We start from the raw sequence: 25,480 nt of genomic DNA, 5'->3' as shown, positions 1-25,480 counted from the left end.
TAGCTCACACTTGAACCTCGGCTCTCCGGGTTGGCATTCCAGGCTGACAGGTGCTGTTCCTCAGTATTTCAAAGTTACTCCCCCAACCTTCTGCCATCAGGCTGTCCTTCTTCTGTAGGGAATCTCTTTCTAGAGTTGTTTTTAAGATTTCCTCTTTAACACAACACGTCTAAGCTTGCCATGACTTCCGCTCACCCTGCTCAGCTCTCTGAACACACACGCTCTAGGACTCGGCTGGAACCACACTGCTGTCGGCTCTCTCACCCGACATGGTGCAGCTGGCTCAGTTCCTCCACATCTTCCGGCTCACCCGTCCTTTCTTGGGTCATATCCAGTGTATAGTTTACCTTTTGGGTTGTTTTTTTTTTTTATTTATTTAAATAGCTATCTGTTGCATTCCTAGGATTTCAGCTTAGTTCTTTTTTGTATTAACCTGTTCTTGGTTCTTAGGTACTTTTTGTTTTAATTTTGTGTTATGTGTTACGAGCTCTTCCTCTAACACTCTATAGGGCTCAAGCACATTGGGCACAAAGTCGCCTGCATTTCTTCTGCTATTCCTGTCTTGTTAGCAGTGAGCTCACCTTCCAACTGCAGACGTTGTCAGCCCTCTTCTGTAGGGTCAGCATCACCAGGGTTCAGCCTACAGGTTCACCACGAGGCCATGTGCTCTCCCTCTGCCCTCCAGCCCCATTCAGAAGCAGGAGCTCCCATCTTAGGGTCTCAGGCCCCCGTCCAGCACCATCCATGGAAGACACAGGCCTGGCCTGGCCCGTTGTCTGCCCTTGAGATCTTCTCAGCCTCCTCTGGCCATATTTGCTCTCTCTCAGCTCTGGTCCTCTGTTCCTCAAAGGGCCACACACCGAGTGCCACATGGATGCTTCTGACACCGAGCCCGCCTGCCTCGCACAGACCACATTCCGGGCGCCCGGGTCTCTTCATCTCTCATCACTGTTCCACTTCCAGCCCACAGTTTGTTTTCTGCGTGGCTGGGTCCTTTTAATTTCTAGATGTATCTATTAGCTTATTGCTGTGTTCAGACGAGAGGGGGTCTAAGGTCTAAACCAGAGCCATCTTTTCCCCTAGCTTTGACCTCCTCTTCCCCTCTATCCCACACCAGCACCATGAGCCTCATTCGGCTCCTTTCTGTTCTGTTGCAATAAACCAAACAAAGCAGAGCCCTGTCAATCACATCACCTCCCTGCTTTGGGAGCCCCTGTGCCACCTCCTGCTAGGCAAAGCCTCTGGGCCTGGCAAGGAAGGCCCACCCAACCTGGCCTCTGCCAGCCCCAGTCCTTCTGCCACAAACCTTGTGCCTTCGCTGCCCCCGGCCTCCACTTCCTGCTACTGTGTCTGGAACACACTCCTGCCAATTCGCCTTGCCTGCCTTTCAAGATCCCACTGGGCAGCCCTAGTGACGCACAGGAGGAAGGCACTCCTTCCTATCACTGAGCAGATCACACTGTGCAGGAAAGGTCATGACCACCCGCTGCTAGAGGCCATAATCTGGAGACCAAGGGTAGCCCCAGAGACCAAGGGTCCAAGCTGAGCCCCTGGCCTGAGCACACATGGCCTTTTGGGCCTCCCTAAGAGTCATCATGGGCAAAACAATAACCCACCCCCACCCTGCTCAATCACAGGCATGGTGTCCAAGGAGGTTCATACGACAGAGACATTTGGCATCCTCCTACAGGTGAGGACAGCCACAGGGGCATCAGGGCTGCCAAAGCCCTGCAAGGGGACAAAATGCTAAACCCTTCAAAAGGGAACCCTCTGAGAGGGCAGAGATCACCTGAGTTGATGCAAGGTTTGCATCACAGAGGACATGGGCCAAGAGCTTGAGCTTCTCCAGGAGTCATGGTGACCAAGTTGTCCAGACACAAAAAAAACTGAAGGGTCACCAGACCTGACATACAGGAGGGAGAAGCTTAGGTAGTGCTTTGCTGTTTTATTCTCAAAGGGTCAAAGACAGCCCTGACTCCAGGTCCTGGTGCTGAGACATAAGTTGGCGGCTTGAAGTCCAATGGCCACTAGACAGTTGGGTCCCCCAGGGACCTACACATGCTTGTTGGGACAGCATCACAGCACCCAGCTTCCCTCCAGAACTAGTTCCTAGATCTGGTGGCAGGGACCCAGGGACTGGAGGCCTACACACTGGAGACCTCCCTATGCTCATCTCCTGCTTGTTCTCTTCTGTTTTCTGGAAAGTTCTATCTGAAATGTTGGCTGTTCAGGTTGTGCTGAGGCACCAGCAAGGGGCTGACAGGGAAGGCTGCCTTCCCAGCACCTGGAGAGCTGAGGGAACCAGAAGCCTTACCTGGAAGACGGTAAGGATGGCCGCGGGGAAGGTGTCAAAGTTGGTTGTCGGGGTCTCATCTTGAAAGTTGAACCTGAGGAAAATAAGAAGTCTTGGGAGGAGGCAAGTCTCATCAGGATCCGGGGGCACTCTGGCATGCCATGCTGTCCCAGGCTGTGAATGGGCCGTGTGCTCGGAGCCACTGTCTTCCTGGGGGACACCTCCAGGTGGAAGACAGGTGGAGGGGCCTGGGCAACACGTCAGCGCCCAGCTCTGCCTCCCCAGCGGGGGCCCCCAGCCTCATACGCCCCCTAGGACCCACTTACTGTCCCCCAAACAGCTGCATGCCCAGCAGGGCAAAGACCACGATGAACAGGAACAGCAGGAAAAGGAGGCTGATGATAGACTTCATGGAGTTGAGCAGAGACACCACCAGGTTCCGCAGGGAGCTCCAGTACCTGTCGGGGCACATGGGGTCTGTCTGCACCTGGCCATGTCCGCCGAGGCCCGACCCTCACGCTGATGCCACGCTCTGGACTCTCACTGTCACACCTGTGGCTTCCAAGACCTTCTAAACCCCAAGGGCCCCACACCTGGACGGGCAGCGAGAGCTCTTCTCTAGAGTTCCAGATTCCTCCACCAGGGGCTCCAGGGGGAAGGTGGAGAGCCCATGTCCAGTGCTGGACTCACTCTCATCTCTCAAACCTGCCCTTGTCACTTTGCCCAGCAGAACGGTGTCTGACCTCTCTCCACTCCTCAACACCCAGGCAGCCTCCAGGTGTCTGAGCGGGGGCTCAGACCACAAGTCGAGAATGAGCCACACCAGAACATAATCAGCCCCCTGGCCTGCACCGAACAGGTCCTCAGCGCTGTGATGGGTGGTGTAAGCCCGGTGCCAATGCCCCTCTGAATGCCCTCTCACCAAGGGTCTGGGACACAGCATGCGGTAGAGGGGCAGCACTGCGAGACCATTTCCTGGCATCCCACAATGCCCACCCCTCCGTCACACTCTTCATATGCTCCTGGAGGTCAGAGACCATGTCCCTCTCATTCAACTAGACCCAAGCACACAGGCCCCACTGTGTGCCTAGCTGAAACAGACTGGAAAAGACTGAAGTCTGCTGGTGGCCTGGCTGTTGACAGCTCACTCACTGAGTGACTGGGAGTCCAACCCCACACCAGCATCTGGAGAGCTCCTCCCCAGGAGAGGCCAGGACACATGGCCTCCAGCCACTGAAGACATGCCACCTGCCTCTGTGCCTCTGCACATGCCGTTCCACCACCCTGGAAAGGTGGGGATGGCAGGACAGACATCAGTCACCTGTGCGCACCTGTGTGTCCCTGGGCCCTCAATGGTGCCAATGTCACAGAGGCTCACCTGTCTTTCATGAATTCTCTTTTAAGACACTCAAGGGTTCACAGAAGATGGGCTGGAAAACTCTGGAAAAGCCGGCCCACCTCAGGACAGGGGCCATCTGGTTTCCAGAAGGAAGTGGAGCCCCTAAGACACCAGGCCCCTCAGCCAAGGTGAAGGCAGACCTCGCGGTCACCTCCCAGAGCGATGCACATGGAAGCAACAGAGGACTGACACCAGACCGCACGAGGCATCCAGTGGCATTTGTGGACCCAGCTAGGCCAAGCTCTTGCCCAAAACTCTCCTGCAGTGACACCATCGTGTCCTCAAATGGTCTTAGGTTTGGATTTGAAACAGACTGGAAAAGACCAAAAGAACTCCCATCTACCCTGGGGAGATCAGTGGGGTCCTGAGAGGCCACTGGAGGGTTGACCTAGAGCCCAGGCTGCGGGGGACACTGCATGGAAATCCATGCTGGAGCATGTGTGGGCTACATACTGATGGCACAGGAGTCCAATAACTCTGGGTAGATGAGGTCCCTGCTGTGCTGTGTGGCCACAGTTAAGACCAGCTGAGGGCACGGCAGCCTTTGCTGTTGGAAAGACAGCTGTGGGTGAGGTGTTCCCCATCTTCCCACCACTAGAACCCTGGCACAGAGGCCCAGCACTCAATAACTACATCACACCTCCGCATGGGCCCCACCCCCTCAGAGACAAAATGCAGCAAGTCGCGTCCAGGGTTACATAAAGAACCAAGTGGAATAGAACTGAACACACAGGCCTGTCACTGTCCTCTTGCCACAGCCTAAACAGGGCAAAGTCAGGCACACAGTGGAGAAAGCAGGCCTGGGAACGGGAGCCGTGTGGGAACCAGGGGTTCAGGTCGCAAGGTCAAAGTCAGCTGAGGCCTCCCTCCCTCTCTGGGGGCTGCAGGGAAGGTGGGCAGATTTGGGGCCAGGATGATAAAAAAAAAAAACAAAAACTTCCATCTGATGGCTTCTATTTCCTCTATTAACTAGGAAGCAAAGTAACACTTTGAAGGTTGAAAGATGGGACTCTGGTTTCAAAAGAGGGGACGGTATGAAACTGTGAGGAGCAGGCTAACTAGGAATCCTGCCGGCAAGTCAGGAACAACCCTGAGGACAGACAGGCCCCCAGGGCCAACACACAGCCATGCTGGGCAGGTGTTTTATACCCATCTTTTGTATTTAAACCATTATTATAAGCACAAAAAGAGGTTCCACACGGCTGAGTTCAAAGCCAGCACCATGAATTCCTAGGAACAAGCATGCTGTGTCGACCAGTCTCACACGTGACCTGCATTCCCCGTCCCCACCTCCACCCAGGGGCACACAGGTGACATACTTTGTGACTTTGAAGATCCGCAGCAACCGGAGTGCCCGCAGCACGCTGATCCCGAAGGAGGTTCCCGGCTTGATGGCGGCCCAGACCACTTCAAAGATGCTCCCCACAATGACCTGTGGTGCAGACGGGGTCGGCCTCAGGCACACGCACGCGAGTGTCACGCACGGGCCTGTGCGGGCAAGCGTCTCCGCGTGTGTGCGGCGGGATCACTCCCAGCATCCGCAGCACAAGATACACGCCTCACACTGAGCTCCTGCGCCCACCAGTCCTGGTGCTCACCTGCGCCCCAACATGCCCACCCCGTGCATACCAGGGGGACACAGGGTGTAGAGGGAGGGCAGGCCGACTGGTTTCCTGACCAACTCCGCATCAGATCAGCCTAACGTCCACGTTCTCCCAGGCACCGAGAACCTGGTGACTGTGCCAGGACCGGGGCCCCGAGGCATGACTGGAGACTCCTGTACAGTTTAACGCGGTCCACTAACCCGTACGTCTGTGCTGGCAGGCGCACAAGCTGTGGGCCATCCCAAACGCACAGCCGTCCTCTGCATCTCTCTCACGTCGAACACAAACGCATGGGTCAGAGAACATCCAGGGAGCCCGACGCCTACAGGCCTGCTGTGGCGCTGGCAGCACTACAGTGGGACCAGCTTGCCACCACCTGTCCCTGGCGACCCTGAGCACCTCTACCAATTTTTCACAGCACACACGCAGCCTCCAGATGTTTGTCTGGGGCTGGTGAGCACCGTTTCCCAAATCTACATTCTTATTGCCAGTCTTCCAGCACATCTGTCTTCCCTTAACCCTCAGAATTTGTTCCCATTCGTTCTTGATGCAGGTGGCCCCTGAGATGGCCCACAGTGATCCCCCACTACTTGGTGTCTCCCCCAACCTTGAATATCCTTGTCCCCTCAAGGGTGGGTTGGACCTAGTGACGCACTTTGAGCAAAGAGAATGTGACAGAAGCGACGGGCTGTCACCTCTGAGATTCGGTTCCAAAGACTGGCTTCCTTCACCATGCTCTCAGTTCTGCTGCGGGCAGCCAGCTGCCGTGTTGTGAGACATGAGGAGAGGCCCCCGTGACCAGGAACTGAGGCCTGGCGGCCATGAGCGAGAGCTTAGGCATGAGCTCCCAGCCTCCAAAGAGCCTGTGGTGACTGCAGCCTCGTGGCAGAGTGACAGCTGGGGGGCTGCAGTCAAGTGGCACCTGATTCCCGACCCACCGGGAGTCGGTGACTCCCGACCCACCAAGATGAGAGATAACAAGTGTTTGTTGTTTTAAGCCACTAAGCTTTGGGGCGACTTGTTACACACCAAGAAAAACCAATACGTGTTTTGGAGACAGAAGCGGAACACACTCTACAAAAGCCCTATGATGTGGGCGGGGTTTTGGAGCCAGAGAATGGGCCCTGAGCAGCACGTCAGCGAGAGCCCACAGCGCTCTCAACGTTTTTTTTTTTTTTTTTTTTTTTTTTTTTTTTTTTTTTTATTTATTTTTGGGACAGAGAGACAGAGCATGAACGGGGGAGGGGCAGAGAGAGAGGGAGGCACAGAATCGGAAACAGGCTCCAGGCTCCGAGCCATCAGCCCAGAGCCTGACGCAGGGCTCGAACTCACGGACCGCGAGATCGTGACCTGGCTGAAGTCGGACGCTTAACCGACTGCGCCATCCAGGCGCCCCCCACAGCGCTCTCAACACACTACCCACGGGTCCTGGATAGCGAGGGAGTGTGAACGCTTCACATAGGTGTCTGGGGGACAGCGAGGACATTGGCAAGAAACTACAGGGAGCCCTGCTGTGCACTGCCAGGAAGTTCGGCCACACGGTTGCCCGCGGTTATGTGACAAGACGAAAGCGAGCCATGTGAACCAGGAGGCCTCCGAGGCGTCTGCAGGTGCTGCCGGGGTCTTCTTGCTGCACTGTCAGGGTGGGAAGAGAGAGACGCAGAGGGAAATGCCGTCCTCCAGGACGTGCCCGCTTTGGAAATGCTCCCCTTCTCCAGACAGCAAATAGTGCCACATTAGGAAACGGCACAGTGCAAAGAAACAGCCAGGGCAGGGGCACGACTGTGACACTGCGGGAGCCTGAGAGCCCCGTTCAGTCCCATGTGAAGCCCCCACAGAGATAGAGGTGAACCTCGCACGTCAGCCCACCGAGCAGCAAGCCTTCCAGGGCCCAAATGTGCCCCGGTCTCAGTCCGCTCAGCACGGGCACCCAGTGGGGAAGGGCCGATCGCTAGCGTAGGGACAGCTTTTGTCAAATGGGGTGAATTCCAGGAAGACTCATGACATACACACGATGCTCTGAGAAGACTTAGTTATGCAGGAACATCACCAGCTTGGGTTGAAAGAGACGGAGACAGTACAAGACAAAAAATAGGCCTTTGGATTCCCAAAATTCTACTGGTAGGAAGCAGGCTGAGAGAACTGTCTAGCTGAAAACATATGTTATCTTTTCTGGAACAAGAAAGGTGACACAGAGGCTAAAACAAAAAGCCCAAGGGGCTTCCTAGCCCTTAAGAACTTATCTTGGTGTCTCCAAACTTTCCCAGCAGGATTCCAGAACTGCTATGGGCCAGGGACTCCCTGAGCACCCTGCTGTCCCCTCTGAACGTGACTGTCTACGGCAGGTACCCAAGTCCATCCCACCACCATGTGGGTGATACCTCGTCTCTTTAGTTCGCCAGATCCACGGGTAGAGAGGGACCGAGCAGCTGTCCTGAGGAGCCACCCTGGCCTGATTTGGGCGATGAGGCCCCAGACTCTGAGCTGGCGCCATGATGGGATGTGGCTGGGGAAGCAGGAGGAGGTGACTGTATCTGCACTAGGAAAGATAGAATCACTGGGAGCCAGATGGTAGACTGTGGCAGGCAGCCTCTCAGATGGCCCCCAGTGACACTTGCCTCCTGGGTTTCACGTCCCTGGGTAACATCCCCCACCCCTGTTAAATGTGGGCTGGGCCAAGTGACCCACTCCTAACAAATAAAATATGGCAAAACTGATGGGTCATCTCTCTGAGACTGGGTTCCTGTGTTTTCTGTCTTGGGTACTCTCAGTCTCTCTGTCAGGTCACAAGCTGCCGTGTCGTCAGGACACTCAAGCAGCATCGGGAGACATTCATGAGACCGAGATTGAGGCCTACCACCAACCATGTGAGCGAGCTTGGAGGCTGGTTGTCCGAGTCCTGTCCTATCAACAGCCATGTGATGAGCCTAAATGCAAATTCTCCAGTCCCCATCCATTGAAATGACCGCATCCCAGCTGTCAGTGGGACTGTGACCTCCTTGAGAGACCCTGGGCCACAGGCATTCAGTCAAGCCAGGCCTGGACGCCTGATCTAGAAAACTGTGACCCAGTAGACACGCTATATGCTGCTAAACTTTGGAATAATCTGTTAGCTTATGTGTAAGTCATTCCATGTCCTGGGATCCAGTTAGTTCAAACCAGAAGACATAAACACATTTACAAGTTTAAGGACAAGTTTAAGGGTTTTCTGAAAGCTCTTCAGCTCTTTGGATCTCCTCTGGCCTATTATGCACTACAGCCTTTCCCTATAACTAAGAAGGCAAAGGACAAGAAGGCGTGTCTCAGAAACGCAGGTGTCCGTGTCTCAAAGCACGCCCTGGGCAGCCACCACCCCTCCTTCCCCACAGAGATCAGGCAGCCTTGCGTGGTGTAAACCCGCTGCTCCAGGGCCAGAACTCCTGGGTCCACGCTGCCTCTCCCACAAAGTAGCTGGGCAGCCTTGGGCCAAGCACACCACCTCTCCAGTTACTCATCTACAAAGTGGGAGTCCTTGCGAAGGTTTAACAAAGCCGTGGACACAATGTTCCATCAACTCCACTGACAGAAAAAGTCAAAGTCACACTGAATTTTCAAGTTGAAGTTTTACTTCTGCCTACGTTTAGGGCCCCCCCCCCCCCCCACCGCCAGCTCCTGAGAACTCTGCAGAGGTGTGAGTGAGCCTGCCTCTCTTGGGGAGGGCATTGTCACATCTCACTGACAACCTCTAGTGGGTCAGAACGCCTCCCTGGGCTCAGCACCAGAGAGGTGTCCACATGCTCTGCTGGCCTGGGAAGGCCTGTGCCACTTCCTGGGCTCTGTCCCAGTGAGTCTTGGGAACACCTGCCTTCGAAACTTCCCTGACCTACAGAGATTGGTGAAGGGACCCAGGCCGGGCCCACGAGGAGGGCTGGACCATCATGGCTTGTCAGTCCTCCCCTGAATCATGTGCCAAGCTGCCCACAGCCAGATCTGTAGGACAGTAAAGACTCAGGATCACAGTCCCCTTGAGCTCTGTGGGGGACACTGAGCCCTCCATGGGACAGCAGCACATTTAAAAGATTGCTGTACCAGGCACACAGAGGGTCACAGCACCTTCAGTGATCTTAAGATCCTACAGACAGGGTCGGGGATGGGAAGCAGGATGTCGTACAGGTGGGGAATAGACTGTGGCTGGAACCCCCATAAGTCAGGGCCCGAAAAGGACAGGCCTCCCCTCTGTCAAAGGCCCCTCACCGTCTATAGGAAGCCTTTTTGACCCACACAGGGTCACAGTACCCTCAACCACCTGGGCCCTGCTGCACAGACCCCAGCTCACACTGGGTACAGCTTAGTGCGAGGGGGCCATGTGCACTCTCAAGCAAGGATACAGCTAGACCCTCCTGGACCCCTAGCCGGCATCTCTGGTGAGGATCTTACTCACCCCAAAGTCGAAGCAGTTGAATGAGGACCGGAAGTAGCTTCTGGGCCCCAGGCCATACATCTTCAGGGACATCTCTGTGAGGAAGAGACCCAGGAAAACAAACTCTGCAAAGTCTAGGAGAAGCCGGAGAAGAGGGGGATTAGCTCTCAGCCTCTTCCCACCTGGCTCCAGCCCAGACTGGAGGACAAGACCTCTGGGCCTTTCCAGGATTGAGCCCTGCAGGCCTGGTCTGTGGCCCCTGAGCTCAGAAATCTCAGCCCAGGACAGGAATAACAAATAGATTGGGATTGGAAGGGGCACAAAGAGATGCTTCTTTCGCTTTGAAATAGGATGCGTGCCCGGTGTCTATAGCACACAAAGACAGCCTCCACAAGAGGAGAGATCCTGGGATGGGGCTCAGGAGTGAGTTCTAGGGCCACACAGTACTCCCCAGAGGGTCCCCATGCAGAAGCTGGATGCCTTCAGGCTTGCTCCCCACCCCATGTTCTAATCACAGTGGAGCCCCTCAGCCTCCTCATCAGAATCACCCTGTCTTTCCGGAAGGACTTTCCCGACACCTCCCTCAGGGTCCCTGCGTCATCTTATTTGCTTTTAACTTTGTTCATGTGCTCACCTACCACCTGAGCATCCCCAGGCCTGGCCAGCAGGAGGCTCCCAGGAGGCGCCAACGCTTGCTGGGGGCCTGGAGGATGTCACCCCCTCAGTCTCTGAGGCCCACAGAGGCTCCCATGGGTGGCACACCTTCCTTCAGGCTGGGCCCCACCGCAGCAGCAGCAAGCAGGGCCTGCCCCGGCCCAGGAGTCCCGCCACCAGCTCTGCTGACCTTTAAGGGCCACACTGGCAATGAGGGCCATGCTGAGAACCCCAGGCACACAGACAAGACACAACTCCTAACCCAGCCTGAGCAACAGGCAGTGTCAGAGCAATGAACAACAGGCAGTCAGGAAGCTCCACAAGGCCACAGACAAGAGACGCAGCCCAGCCAGGCTCTGCCACTGGCCAAACCAGTAATTCCAGATGGCAGAACGAGATCACTGTCTTTGATCTTCCTCCCCAAGTGCAGTCACTGGAGAGTGACCAGCCCAGCATTCCTGGGGCCTCTGGCATCCAGACTGGTTGGGAGACTGGACCTCAAGCAGCTCTTGATAAAACACAACGGAAGACGGGACCACACACCTCCTGCCTATGGGCACTGGCATCTGCTCTCCTCCACAGCTCTCTGCCAAGTGCTACACTATACAGCCCCAGACGCCTCAGTCAGGGCCAGATGGGCAACAGCCCAGACTCTGGAGGAGCAGAGATACCGGCCCCATTGCCCGCAAAGAGATACGCAATGGCCCACATGGCCCGCATGGCCCGAGGTTTCAGGTAGGGAACCACCTTCCATGGCTTGAGTACATGGGTCATCGGCTCCTGTAAGCAACTCACCACAAGAAGTGTGGCCTCTGAAGCCAGCCAAAAAATCCCCAAGGCACCCCAGCCAGGCACGGGATGAGTAATGAGAAGGCAAAGCTGACCCCCTGGAGAAGCCAAGAAGCCAGTGTCACAGGTGCGGATGCCCGCTGACCTAAGCAGAAGAACCCACCTCAGCCAGGCCTGAATGACTGACGCCTGGTCCTGGCTGTGCAGAGCTGCAGGTGTGAGGGGCGGTAGGGAGCTACCCTGCCCCCAAGTCCAGCTCGGAATACCACAGCAACCTGCAAAGATCCAAGGCCACCGAGCCCCAGAGACCCTCCACAAAGGTCACAAAGGCACCTGCCCCTGCCCCTTGGGGCACCCCACAAAAAGAGGTCAGGGCCTGGAAGAAGAGGCCACAGAGATGGGACTTCCAGCTGCCCACACGACAGACCTTGGAGCTACAGCTGCCCAGGCACTGATCTTGCTCCCAGCAGACCCAAGTGAGGGCACTTCAAGGAACTAGCACGGAACCTGACAATGGCGAGGCTTTTTCAGAGAAAGGGAGCAGCTGGGCACAGAAACCCCCAACGTCCTGCTTGCCCTTTCGCTCGCCTGAGGAGCAGACCCACCGACTTCATATGCTCAGCCTCCCCTCTGAGGCCAAGAAAGGGTGTTCAGCCGTTCACTCCAGAATCATTCATTCAACTAACAGGCACTGGTGCTGCTTTGAGCTTGCAGAGGAGACAGAGTTGACCCCTCTCTCCAGGAGTTTACACCACAAAGGGGAGCAGAGGCAGAGAATTTGAACAGTGTTCTATGTCGTAATAAGAGGACAGTGTGCTGGGACAACAGAGGGACATTGGAGAGGGAGGTCAAGAGGGTCTTGTGAGACCAGGGGGCTCACAGGATGACAAAGCCCAACAGCCAGCTACAGAGTTGAGCATGGCAGGACTTCCTTCCCTCCTCACCATTCAAGCCTCAGTCTCGGGGGTCCTGGTGGTACACCGGGGGTGGCTCCTGAGTGGACCGACAGCCAAGGTGCACAGAACCCACGCTCTTCAGGGTAGCTCGTTTCAGGCCAGAGCCCCCTAGGGAGCTTCAATGGAGCTAGTCCTGGTGGGGACCCCCTCTACCTCTGCTTTGCCTCTTGCAAGACCTGCCCTACCTGGCTGGGTCAGCCTTCCTCAGCGCCAGCCCAGCCACCAAGAACAGAGTGCAGGGCACTGAGCAGAGGTGCGCAGACCCTAGCATACCCCCACTGCTCCCGCCAGCCATTTTCCCTAGGTAATGCCAAGGGACTCAGAAACTCCCAGGGAGCCACAGAGAAGGCAGAGCAGCAAGGGGGAAGATTCTCGGCCAGGGATGCCTGTGGCCTGGACCAGCACCTGGACCCTCTGAGCCCTGTGCTCCTGCACAGCAGATACACAACCAGGCCGTGATGGCTGCCTCCTGCCCACGCGGGTGGCAGATCCCACAACACTGACTAGGCACCACCAGCTTCTTCCATGGGAAAGAAAGGCCTGGCTAAGAAGACCCAGGGAACAGCTGCACTGCTGGCCAAGTTAAGAGGAAGCCCCATCTCGCTGGGTCCCTACCCAACCCCCAAGGGTGAGGAAACTTCATCCTGAGGTGATACCAAGGGAAATACTGACCTCAGTCCCAAGCAAAGTCCCAAGACACCAAACTACAGGCCCCAGGATACATGAATTAGGGGCCACAGCGGGCAGTTCCATGCACACAAACTGCTTCTTTTTCTTTTTTTTTTTTTTTAATTTATTTTCGAGAGAGAGAGAGAGAGAGGAAGGGAAAGGGGCAGAGGAACAGAGAGAGAATCTTAAGCAGGCTCCACACACAGCACAGCACCCAACTTGGGACTCAGTCTCATGACCGTGAGATCATGACCTGAGCCAAAATCAAGAGTCGACGCTTAACCGACTGAGCCGCCCAGGCGCCTCCACAAACTGCATCTGAACTTCACTCCCAAGGACCTGGCCCAGACTGTCTGCTAGAAGCTCACGGGGCCCCTTGTGCTTCTGCTGCCTCTGTGCTCTTCCCCATTACACAACAGGAGAGTTCAGTACAAGTTTGGGAAACTATTAGCCTAGTGCCCCACCCCAACAGCCACCCCCACCCATATTTTCAAGTGGCCTGTGGAGCCATCAGAGTCTAGAGCTCATAAGAACCCTTCCAGAACTGTCCAAGCTCCTGCTTAAAACTGACCAGGCTCAGTGGTCTGAAAGAGGGGAATGTGGCTGGTGCACCAGGGGCCAGGAGGGATCCAGGAGGGTTCTTCTCTGGGAAAAAGATGGTCTTGCCACCCCACCTCAGGGTGGCTTCAGGCATACAGGGCTCCCGTGGCAAGAGCAAGGCCCTTGTGGAAGCCCCAAACAGGCCCTGTGTCCAGATCAGCCCCAGATACCAGGCAGCCCTAGATACCAGGCAACAAGAAGGTGGGGGCTCTAACCGGAAGACAGAAACCACTAGAGAGTCTTCATCTTTAGAGCCCTTGTGAGGTGAGACGACAGACCGAGACTAGGCTCCCCGTGGCCTGCAGAGCCCTAGGGTATGAAGGGTTGGTCCTGGAAGGTCAGCCCTGGTCCCTGGAGAGGGGCAAAGGGCCTCAACCACCCCAGCCGCCTTCCTCCTTTACTCCTTGGAACAGTAGCCAGGACCAAGTAGTCATGACTCAGACTCATGGTCTGTCCGTAGGCCCACAGGTAAGTCAGCCTTGGTCACAGACACACTCAGATGCAAAAAGCAAAAAGCAAAATGAAAACAGCCAAAAGAGCCCTAGAAGCCTGGACTCTCTCCTCAGGAGTCCAGGGAGTGAGCCGCAGCCTCACGCCAGATTGGAATGAGGGGCCAAGTGCCCTGTTCCATGGGTCTGAAGCCCTCCCAAGGGAGGACACAGGGCCATCCACCCATCACACCGACCTCCCCCCAGGGTGCCCTGGACCCTCACCATTGCCCACCACACTGACAGATGAGCTAGGCCTCCTGGAACCTGGGATGGGGAGCTCAGGCCCCAGCAGATGCCCTTGGGGGCACTTTGGTCTGTGCAGGGGTCCTACCCAGGGCATTCCAAGGCAAAAGGCTGTGAACCGGGATTTCCAGGCTGCAGACCAGAGGTGGTTCGGGAAGAGGTGAGGGGGAGGCCCAGGCTGCAGCTACGTACACAGCGCCGTGGTGAGCCGCTGCGGCTGGTTGTAGTGAACCATGGCCACGCACAGCGTATTCAGGGCCACCACACACAGCACCACCCAGTAGAAGCTCTGTGCCTTCACCATGCGGCGGATGAAGAACCGGAACATCTTCTCCTTCCTACGGAAGTATGACGAACTCTCTGTCTTCCCACTCTTGAGGCTGGCGCGGGCGAAGGGGGATCCTGGGGGAACAAGGAGCTCACTGAGGACATGCAGAGACCACCAGACCCCCAGACACGCTCTCCTTCCATGGATGTGTGCCCCACGGACGCAGCCTTGAGGACACGCTTCCCCTCCCATCTCAAACTTGTATCTCCCACAGGAAAACATCTTCAAGGACACCTGCCCCAGCCCAGACCTAGCTAGAGGCCCCGGTTCTGATCACAGACACCATGGGTCAGACCCAGTGTGCTACCGACATTGAGCTAATTACCCCTGCGCCGCACCCGCCTGCACCAGGTCCGGACCCCACCCCCATTTCACAGATGGGGGAACCGAGAGCCTTGGTGGTCTCCATGGTTACCAGGCTCCAGATGGCCCCCAGCACCCCTCAGCCACCTTCCAGCAGCACAGCCCCAATGCCCCCAGGCCATCCCAACCCCTCCGGGGGCCTCAGGGAGCCATGCAGCATCTGGCCCTCCCTCCTGCTTCAACTCAGGGATCAACAACCACCGGTTACCTATTTTTAAGTACCCTGGAACACAGTCAAGCTCCTTGGTTTGCGTCTGGTCCATGGCTGCTGTTCTGGTACAGAGGCAGAGTGAGTGTGTATGGCCCACAAAGCCCAACAAACTCTCCGGAACATTTGCACACAAAGCTGTCATGGCTTCCCCCCATTTCCACACACACACCACCTCTGCTCTGCCGTGACCTAAGCATGAAATGCTTCCCACTGCTGGTCTCTTTCCACAGTTGGCTGCTTCTCGGCTCCACGTCTGGACTTTGATGTCACCTCCACAGAACACCCTTCTCTGGGCACCCCATCTGAAATCAGCTCCCCAACAATAATCACAACCGCGTACCAGCTGCCCCAGTATTGGCTTGTTGACCTGTTCTGCACCCAGCTCCCAGACCAGGCTGCAATCACTGCGAGGACAGGCCCACAGGCTTTCACCTCAAAGCCCATGCACCCCTTGATGAGCAAGTGAGCAGTCTTCGTGGGCGCTTGGAGGCCGTGAGTGTGCATGTGTGCAGGGTCTGGCTGTGTCTCTGCAGTGCATCAGGTTCTCTTAGTTTTTGCAATAAGGGCCTGGGCATGTGTGAGCCTCCGATTGTTCAAAACCAGTCAACTTGGGCATGGAGTCCCCGGGGAAGGGTATGGAGTGTGTTTGTCATGTGATGTTCTATATATTTGCGCATGTGTGTGTGCACACCCAGACCCTCAGCAGCACACTAACAGCATTATTAGGCTAGTGTTTTCTTGGATTCACTCAAATGAAGACAGGCCCTGAGGCCTCTGGAGACTTGTCTACAAACTGAGCGGTGGCATCAGGATGGGAGATGCTGTCACACGCAGCCCCAGACTCAGATGGAAGGGTCCACGGGCCAGGACCCATCAGCCAGCCTTTCAAGAAACCTCACAGGGCCCTTGTGGCAAATTCTTGGCACTCCAGATGTCACACCCCACCCAGACCATTGAAGGCCACTGCTCTATCACAGCCTCCCGGATAAGCCAGGACACAGCCTCCCAGTCCATTTCCAGACACTACACACCAGCCATTGCCAATTAGTCAGAGATAGCTCATTCAACAAAACCTCTTGGCCAGCCTCACTGAGGGCTGCAAAGTGCCAAGGCCACAACCAGACACACCCGCTCCTTCCTCAAAAGCAGCAACAGGGCACGGAGGGAGGAAGGCAAGAGTAGTACAGACATGGAGAGACCTACACACAGGCAGAGCCACGCACAGAACTGTCCAGAGACCCACACAGGCAGATTCCCCCACCACTTCTTGAGTCGTTTAGAAGCAAAGTCACACACACACACACACACACACACACACTGCACAGCACGCATCAACACCCTGAGCATCTCATTCTTGAAGACACTCCTATGAACACACACAGGGCCACTCTGGGAAGGAGGGTAATGGGGACACGTGACTTGTGTGAACTGCTCTGTGCACACATATGTGACCAGTGAGACAAGCAGTAAGTTCTCCAGGGGAGGGGCCATGGCCCCCACCTCCTGGCTCACTGGACCAGGCCCAGCAAGAACCAATGAGCCCTTAACCATGCAAAAGCTTCATAGGAATGCTTCCTTGTCATAACTCCTGGCCCCCCTCATCCTGCACCTGTGCCCACATGCAGACAACCACATACATCTTCACTCATCAAAGGAATACCCACAAAGCGGTTTCCACAGCCACATGTGCACAAAACCACAGATCCCCAGTTGGCTCTTGAAGCCCCACCCATCCCTCCTCTAACACACAGTCCAAGGGACAGGGCAGGGAGCAGAAGCCCCAGCACTCCGGACATGAGGGACTGCCTTTCAGTTCCTAGGGAACCCTGGCAGCACCCAGGACAGAGACCAGCCAGCCTCTCATTTGGTCAGGGAACAGGGACACCCAGGCCACCACTATACAGGGCATGCTGTGCCTCAGGGAATTCTGGGCCCTGGGTCTCTGAAGACAAGGGCACAGGCCCCGGAAGACAGTATTCTCAGCAAGAAGCTACCACCGTGTGCTCAGGTCAGCTCTGGACAGTGACTCCAGCCCAGGTCTTTGGTAAAAGCAGGGGTCTGCAGTGAGCACGGACACATGCCAAATCCAGAATCATAGCTCTGGGAGGGGAAAAGCATGAGAGACGAGGCTGCTTCTCTTCAGCACTCTGCATTTCCACGTTTAGCTTCATCAACACATATTCTTTATAACCAAAAGGCTTATTCCAAGGAACAAGAATCCGATCTCGTCAAGCTAGGGGAAATCGAGAATTAAATTAACCTGCAAATGACGTCACAGTTAAGCACTCGTGTGAACAATGCGCGACCACATACAATGTCTGCATTTCTTCCCATCATGCCCCAAAGGGAGTTCACTGTTAATAAAAAGTCTACGCCGGCCCTGACTAACAGCCATTCCTTCCACAAACATGTACAGAGTTTTCGCGCCAGGCCCTGAGTGGCAGAGAGAAGACAGAACGACTAAGCTCTGTTCTCGCCCTTGGTGAGCCCACCAGAGGCCAGTGAAGGGACAGAGGAGAAACAGCTTTGCTGTTGCATTCACCAGCACAGGGTAATGAAGGTGAGGTTCAACAACAAGCCATGAAAACACAAACCCCCGTCACCCCTGCCCTAGGCACAGGGCCTTATACACACCACACAGCCTGGAGAGTCCTCACTCGAAAATAGGAAACAGGGAACCTGGACCTCGCGGGCCATGTAGGAGTCAGGGCAACAACACGGGGCCTGGCACCTGGGCTCAGTCAACAGCAGCAGTGACAGCGGATGGAGGGGTGACAAGCCCAGCACATAAGACACAGCCATCCTCAGCACACAGGGAGGGACAAAGGGGGTGCTGGGCACCAGGGGACCCATGACTTCTTCCACCCTGTGAAGCCCCACGCCCAAACCTGCTGAGGCCTGAGGCCTGAGGCACATGATCCTTCGGCCCTGCAAGACACCCAGGAGGAGATATCGGGAGAATCCCAAGGACTTGTGTGCGGCACCAAACCAATCACAATAAAAGTAAAAGAGAGAAACTTCTTGGAGAAAAAATAAAATCCCCTTCAGCAGATGAAAGGAAAGGAGGTTCACTCTTAAAGTCAGACGAGTAGCCTGGAGGGTGCAGCACAAGTGGGTTTTAACCGAGGGGAGAAACCTCGAGGGGCAGAGCACGGACGACGGGGAGTCGGGACACAAAACGAGCACGGTGAGGAGACGAAGTCATTGCACACATGGAAAGAAGAAGCCTCGGTGAAGGAAGGCCTGAGCCCACAGGCTGGAAAAGTCCACCAGGCCTGATGCTGGGCAGAGAAGGAACTTCTGACCCAGGACGAGAGTTCCAGCCCCCCGAGGCTACATCTGCACGGGGAAAGAAGGGGACAGGGCGATACCACGGAGCAGCAGGAGGAGCCATTAAACAGGCCTCCCTCACAAGGGTCCCCCCCACACACATGCCTCGGGGAAGCAGGCCAAGCACAGGACAGAGAGGAGCAGAGACAGGTCTATGGGGTAGTGGCTGGAGGACGGCTAAAAGCAAACCCACCTCTGGGAATGTGCTAAGCAGCTGGGGTGACCACGGGACTAATGACAGCCTAGGGCTACAAACACCAAAGTTCTCTAAACCAGGAGTTGGCAGGGAGAAGAGGAGAACACTGCAAAGGTCACATCGGGGCCAATAGGGGCAGAGAGATGGCAAATACAGCAATTTCCTCATGGAAATGATGCATCTCAGTGGTGAGGATGGTAAAAATAAATAAATAAGTAAAAATAAAAAACAGGCTAAAATAGTAAAGAAGCATGGTTCTAATTATGAGAGCAGGGGAGGGGAGACGGCTGTTTGTGGGTTAGAAAAGTGAGAAATTTGTGGGGAGCGAAGCAGATTCCAAGACACCTTTTGAGAGTGAAGAAAAGAAACCACGATGGAAAAGCCCATAAAAGGAGGCCATCGCAGCAAAGCCGTATGCAGGGGCGGGGCACGGCCTTCAGTGCCTTTGCGGGTAAAGAAGAAAGGAAAAAGAAACAGTTACACATTTTCAGAAATTAGGGAAGCAATAATATGTAAATCAAAATACTATACAAAGATAACAAAAATACAAAAGAAAGTAATGACATTTAAAACAAAAACAAAATAGAAGAAAAGAAATCTAAACCAGGGTTATTTTAAATGATCATTAATACATATTCACCCCACACAATCCAAATGAATAAAACAGAAGGCAAAGATAAACGTTCCAACAACCAGAAAAAGCAGAAGCAGAGTCAGCAGGATGTGAGCCGGCTTCAAGGGCCTAAACACCCTCACAGCGACTGTGCAACGTCTCCCGCCTGACCGCCTGACCGCCAGACCCCCACATACAGGTGCTACCTGACGCCCCCACTGGCCCTCCAGCTGCTCCCCAGACTCTGGGAGTCAGCCCCCAGTGCCCCTCCTTGAGTCACATGGCCGCCCCGAGTCCTCTGACGCCCACATCCAGCTGGCCAGCAAAGCCTGTGTGTTTGTCTTCAGAATGTACCCAGAATCTGGCCACTGCACACCTCCATGGCAGCCACTGCCGGTTGGATCTCTACAGTGGCCTCTAAACGGGCCCGCATCTGGCCCTCCTGCACTTGAGGATCTCTTGCACCCCAACTGGAGCAGGACAGCGACTCTGCTCTGCAAACCCACCAGCAGCCACAGTCCCTGCTGGGCCCCGCCCTCTGCGACCTTCCGATCCCGTGGCACTGCTCCCCCGAAACCCACACCGCTCCACTCCAGCCACACTGGCCTCCCAGACAGTCCCCACAAGTGCCACGCTCCTTCTGGCCTCAGGATCCTCTCACGTGTTGCCTGGATGTTCCCTTCCATGGGCCTGACTTCCTCACTTCCTTCAGCTTTTACTCAAAAGCGACCTTTCCAGGGAGGCCTTCTGTGGCCTTTCTCTTTAAAACTCCAAAACCCCCGAAACCTCCAAGCCCCCGCCCTTCTCGATTTTTTCCTTTTCCAGACGTGGCACTGACATGCTGTGTGCTCTTCCTATTCTACTGCCTGTGGTCTGATGCCACAGCCAGGCTAGAAAACGCAGAAGATGAAGGGGCTTCATCATTTTGTTCAGTGCTATAGCCCCGGAGCCGTGAGCAGTTACTTGCACGTCAGGGGCACTTGATAAACATCTGCTGAGTGAATGAACAAAGGGCTGAATACAGGAGAGAGTAAAAGAACTGCAAGAGAAACTACAGGCAACTCTCTAGAAACAAGTTTGAAACGCTGAGAAAACGTAAGATTTCCTCGTAAGGCACAATTTATAAAACTGGTCCTAGTTCTTTTTATTTCTTTACTAGAAGGGTTCACAGTTTTATCTTTACCCTTGAAGAACGGGTACTTTAGGTGTTGCTTAAATTATTTTAAACTGTAGACTTTAAAAAATCAGAATAAAAACTCTAAGTAAAATAGGAATAAAGGGGACTATTTAAATACAACACTCATGTGATAAATTTGTAAAAACTGTAACAAAACTCAGATCCACAACACACATCAGTCTCTTATTAACTAGCAAACACAAACCACCCAACGGAAAAATGGACGGGTATATGAAGACTCACCAAAACCCAAATTCAAATCAGGAGCAAACATTTTTAAAAAGGAGCTCAAAATCGTTAGTAATGAGTGAAATGAAAACGACAGTTCCAAGGAAACATCATCAAGTTGGCGTCAAGGTAAAGTCGAAAGTAGCTACGGCATGTAACTGGGAGGGGCACGTCTAGCAGGCGACGCAGTGCCCAGCTCCCAGAAATCTGCCCGCAGGGACAGAAGCACTGGAAAGGAAGGACGGTTGCTTATAGGGTTCTGTTCAGTGGCGCTGCTCATGATGAAGATAAAACAACCTAAAAATAAATGAATGGCCGTCAACGGAGAGCCCCTGAGCAATTAGAGTGAATCCATACTGTGCAACACCATGCAGCCACTGACAAGACAGAACTAGAACTACACTGCAGAGGGGAGTGGTCTCCAGAGGGTATAGAAAAATTTGTATGAAAGCCTATCTGTAACATGAATAGATCCCAAAACTCTACATGTGTGTATGTGTGCATGTCTACATGCATGTGTGTGTGATACAAATGTGTTATATCTGATATGTGTGGAGAAACAGGGATAAATCCCAAGCTACTGACATGGGTTTACTGGGCTGTGTGGGGAAAAAAAGACAGAAAAGATAGATGATAGACAGACACACAGATACCTAGATTGATTGAATTATAGATAGATAATTGACAGATGATAGATTGATAGATACACAGATTGATTAATAGATAGATTACTGACAGATGATAGATAGATACTTAGATGACAGACACATTGATTGATGGATGGATAGATAGAGACACACAGAGACAGACTGATTGACAGATAAATACACAAGTAACTTTCATCAAAGAGTTGTCTCATAGCCTGGAGCCTGCTTCTGATTCTGTCTCCCTTTTTCTGTTCCTCCCCTGCTCGCACTCTGTCTGCATGTCTCTCTAAGATAAATGCACATTTAAATTTTTTTTTAAAAAAAAGAGTTGTGTCATAAATGCAAATAAGTGCAACCGCATAATGAGAAGCAGACCTCGGACTCGGGCCTGCTCACGGACGGCTGGAGACCAAGTTCGCCTGCAACCCCTTGACTTGGTGCCCCAGTGAGAAGCTCACTGCCATGCAGGCCTGTCTCCAACCACCAAGGTGGAGGCCCTTGGCTCAGCCCTCTTCTGCTGCAGAATGCACAGTAACAGGGCATTTGGTGGGAAAAGGCCTGGGCACTCCTGGTACCAGACTGAGGAAGGGAACTAAAACAGCTCTGTGTGATCAAGCAACCAGAATTTCTCTTCTACCATTTGAGAAGAAGGGGATGAAGCCAGAGGCCCCAGGAGCGTGGAAGACAGACAGGGGCTGGGAAGAGAGACAGCCAGAACCTTTCGGTCGCTACGGTCAGTAACACACACGTAGCCCTTCAGCTACGGGGTGCGGCCCGAGGCTCTGTGCCCACGTTGGGGGTGGTAGAGCCGAGAGCAGCCGGGACTGCACCGATGGGAAAGGGCAGGAAGCACTGGGCAAACACACCGCTCACTCCACTGCCTGCACCAGGGGAAAAAATGCTGAGCACACAGCAGAGGGCAGAGGGCACTGTACCTCCTGCCATCAGGGTGGACACAGGAGTGTGAGCGGTAGGGAAGGAAGGGAAGGAGGGTGGCCCCAGAGGGCTGGGGGGCCCAGGGGACAGGCCGGAAGCTAGGGGAATTCCTGTACCCACTCACAGGACAGGCCAGGAGGAACCAAAGAGACTCACCAACAGCACAGAGGTCTGCAAACCGGTCCTCCCCCTCCTCGGCATGGATCAGGTCATTCCGGCTCTTCTTGGTGGCTGCTCTCTTCAACACTGCTTTAAACAAGGGGAGGGGGAGGGGACTGCCTCAGGGCGGGGGCGCATCTCAGCTGAGCCTGCGACCATCTTCCTGGGGATCTCCTATCCTGGCCCCTGTGGGCCCCTCTCAGTCTTCAGAGCACAGGGGACAAGGAATCGTGAGGGGAGTGCCACCTTCCCTTTTCTCCACGATGATGTCAGTGGGGAAGGCCTGGCTACCAGGGAGACCAGGAGACGTCTGTAAGGACAAGGCCAGGACTGTGGCCCACTGCCAAGCAGCCCACTCTGGGGCCAGAGAGATCAGTCAGGTCTGCAGAGGGGCCAGCACAGACATGCGCAGAGCCCCAGATGTGGGTCCAGCTGAGGCCGCAGGGGACACAGCCAAGCTCTCTGGCCCTCTCCTCAGCAGTGGGTGTGAAAACAGGACGACTGTCCTGCCACTGGGACTGTGCTAGTAGCCAGGCCAGTAACCATGGCCACTCTGGCCCTCATCCCCGCCCTAGCGGCCCCAGGCTGTGCTAAGAGGCTTTCCGTGGCAATCTGGGAGCCACATCACCCTGAGCTCTAGACACAGATACAACTTGGTTTAAACCTGAACTTTAAAAGCTTCTAGAAGCAGCACAGTCCAATAGAACTTTCTATAATGATGGAAATGATCTACATCTGTGCTGACCAGTACAGTAGCCTCTAGCCCCATATGTCTATTGAACGCTTGAGATGTGGTGGGTGAGCCTGAGGAGCAGGACTTTCACTTTTACTTCACTGCAGTGGACTTACGCATGAGCTTACACAGTCACATGTAAAGCGTCATGTTGGAGAACACAGCTCTCGGGTCCATACTGTGAGCACGGACTCCTCTGAGCCCCCGGGTGATACCTCGGCAGGTGTGCTATCTAAGCCCACCGCCAGCTACCTCCACTCGGGTCCACGGCACGCAACTGCCCGGGAGCATGCGGTGACCTCCAGAACGGGTCTGCCCAGGACCCTGCGGAAGGTGGCGGCCGTGCAGCTGCCGGCAGAACAACGGCAGACGGCACCACACATGCAAGCATGCAAGCGCGGCGCGCCGGGCACGGAGTGCTAACAGTGGTCACCTACCATCCAGAGGGGACTTCTCCTCCGCATTCTTGTCCTCCTCAGCCAGCATGACTTCCTCTGCGAGTGAGACACAGCCTCAGCTGGGAGCCTCCCTGCCCCCACCCTGCCCAGGGCTCAGTCCCCAGGAACACGGCAGAGTAAAGATGCGCCTCTGCTGCTGGACCCGCCTTCTCACCCTTATGACTCCAGAAGGCCGTGGGGCTCACGGCCAAGCTTTTCCTACTGAGACAGACACCCTCTATGTGTCCCCCACACGGTGCCCCATGAGGGGGGCCTGGCCTGTTCACATCACCCTCCCCTGGGGGCAGCCACCCCACTAGGTGAGTTCCTGGCCGAAGAGGCGCTTCAGGAGGCACAGCAGGCGCCCCATATGCAGGAAAGAATGCTGGCCTGGGGCGGGGGCGGGGGAGGGAGGCAGTCAGAAACCCCAGGCTTGACACAGCCCAGAGACAGGGCACAGAACACACTCAGGTCAAGGGAAGGGTGCTTGAGTCTGACAGGCAGAAACTAGCTCTAGGCTAGGCCATGCCAGAAGCCTCCATTAAAAAGGCCGGTGTCTCCAGAGCCATATGGCTGCCCTGTGTCAGGACCCCGGGCCAGCTGGAGAAGCCACTTCCAACACCTCAGCTCTCCTCAGCTCTCCAGGCTGGTCTCGTCCGGCCCAGGGCTGGGGCTCCAGCTGCACTGACAGAGGACAGGCCGGGAGCAAGGCAGCAGCCCCTGGTTCTCACCAGCCTTGAAGATCCATTCCAGGTACCCATTGAGCTCCCGCTCAATCTGCTGCTGCCGGCGGAGCTTCAGGAAGGCCCGGCGGTTCTCGACCCTCTCACGCTCCTTGGCAAACTCTCTGCATTGTGCAGGGGCCACAAAAGTAAGCAGATCAGGTGAGTGTGAGCACATTCGCCCGCCCCATGGGTGTGCAGACGCAGAGGCAAAGGGAACCAGGAAGAGGCTGGGACATGACATGCAGGTCACAGGCCGCCCTCCCAGGGAGCCTCACCACCACGGCCTCTTCCAACCTGAGCCCTCGGAGGGCCCAGGTGAACCCTCCTTCCTCAGACTCCTCTAGCACACAGGGACGGCACCGCAGTCCCCAGAGGGGGCTCCAGAGGGCAGGGACAATGCCACACCCCCTGCCCAGAGCAGGCCAAAGCACACCCCTCCCTCTGAGTGCCAGGCCCTGTCACCTGCCATCCTACGAAGGGCTTCTGGGCAAGACTTGCCCGAGAGGACTTACACTTTGTTTTTTCTGTTGGTTCAGACCCAGAGCCCTTACTAGGAGGGGATGGACAGACAGGAACAGGGCAAGAAGGGACCGGATAGGGCAAGCCAGAGACAAAAGGAAAACATTCTACAGCCCATGCAAGCCACCTCAGACAAACCTCTGAGGTCTGAGATGACCAGGAGAGAGATTTCTGCTCTCCTTACCCCTCAGCAGCCCAGCCCCAGGCTCCCAGCCAAGCTTGCAGCCTCACACTGCCAGAAGGAAGCCATTCACACACAGGCACACAGGCACCCAGCATACAGCCTTGCAAGCCTCTCAGCTCAGGCCTGGGGCAGGATCCAGGTCCCCAAAGGGCAGGCGGGCACAGCCCCACAGCAAAATAGCAACGTCTAGTCTCAGGTGAGTAGTTGTTCCTCCTCCAAGAGAAGCAGCTTGGTGCGGTGAGCCTGGCAGGCCTGACTCCTGGCACATAGCCACAGCAGGAGAGAGAGCTCAGCTCTGGCCAGCACTGACCCAAACTCATGGCCAGTGTCCACCAGGGCCTGAGCTGTGGCCATCCTGGAAATGAGAGGAGCCAGCTCCTGCCTGGACCTCCCATCCCTCCCAAACCCTGAATTCGCAGGAATATAGGACCCCTCTCCTCCTCCTCCCCTCTCCCTTGGCCACGATGAGGGTAGGAGGGCCTGGGGTGCAGGGGTGGGGCAGTAACAACACTGCTTGAGTCAGTCTCAGAGCCACCAGTGAAAACTTGCTGCAGCAATCTAGGCCCTGCACACAGCACCACTTCTCAGATGGTAGCC

At 55.2% G+C, this 25,480-nt stretch overlaps 1 protein-coding gene across 1 annotated transcript in view; it reads right to left on the bottom strand.

Moving 5' to 3' along the window:
• The window catches only part of CACNA1B (calcium voltage-gated channel subunit alpha1 B), a 189,012-nt gene that overhangs the window by 110,529 nt on the left and 53,003 nt on the right, over window positions 1-25,480 (bottom strand). The window contains exons 8-15 of the mRNA XM_042912141.1: window positions 24,187-24,302; window positions 23,456-23,512; window positions 22,283-22,372; window positions 14,290-14,499; window positions 9,717-9,829; window positions 5,012-5,124; window positions 2,620-2,751; window positions 2,315-2,387 (exon numbers count right to left, since the gene is read on the bottom strand). Of these exons, the coding sequence (XP_042768075.1) occupies window positions 2,315-2,387; window positions 2,620-2,751; window positions 5,012-5,124; window positions 9,717-9,829; window positions 14,290-14,499; window positions 22,283-22,372; window positions 23,456-23,512; window positions 24,187-24,302 (904 nt within the window). The remainder of the gene's footprint in view (window positions 1-2,314; window positions 2,388-2,619; window positions 2,752-5,011; window positions 5,125-9,716; window positions 9,830-14,289; window positions 14,500-22,282; window positions 22,373-23,455; window positions 23,513-24,186; window positions 24,303-25,480) is intronic.

The sequence above is a fragment of the Panthera leo genome, chromosome D4 (genome assembly GCF_018350215.1).
Source record: "Panthera leo isolate Ple1 chromosome D4, P.leo_Ple1_pat1.1, whole genome shotgun sequence".
NCBI lineage: Eukaryota > Metazoa > Chordata > Mammalia > Carnivora > Felidae > Panthera > Panthera leo.
The sequence above is the reverse complement of the archived record's forward strand: the minus strand, read 5'-3'. Positions and strand labels throughout refer to the sequence as shown.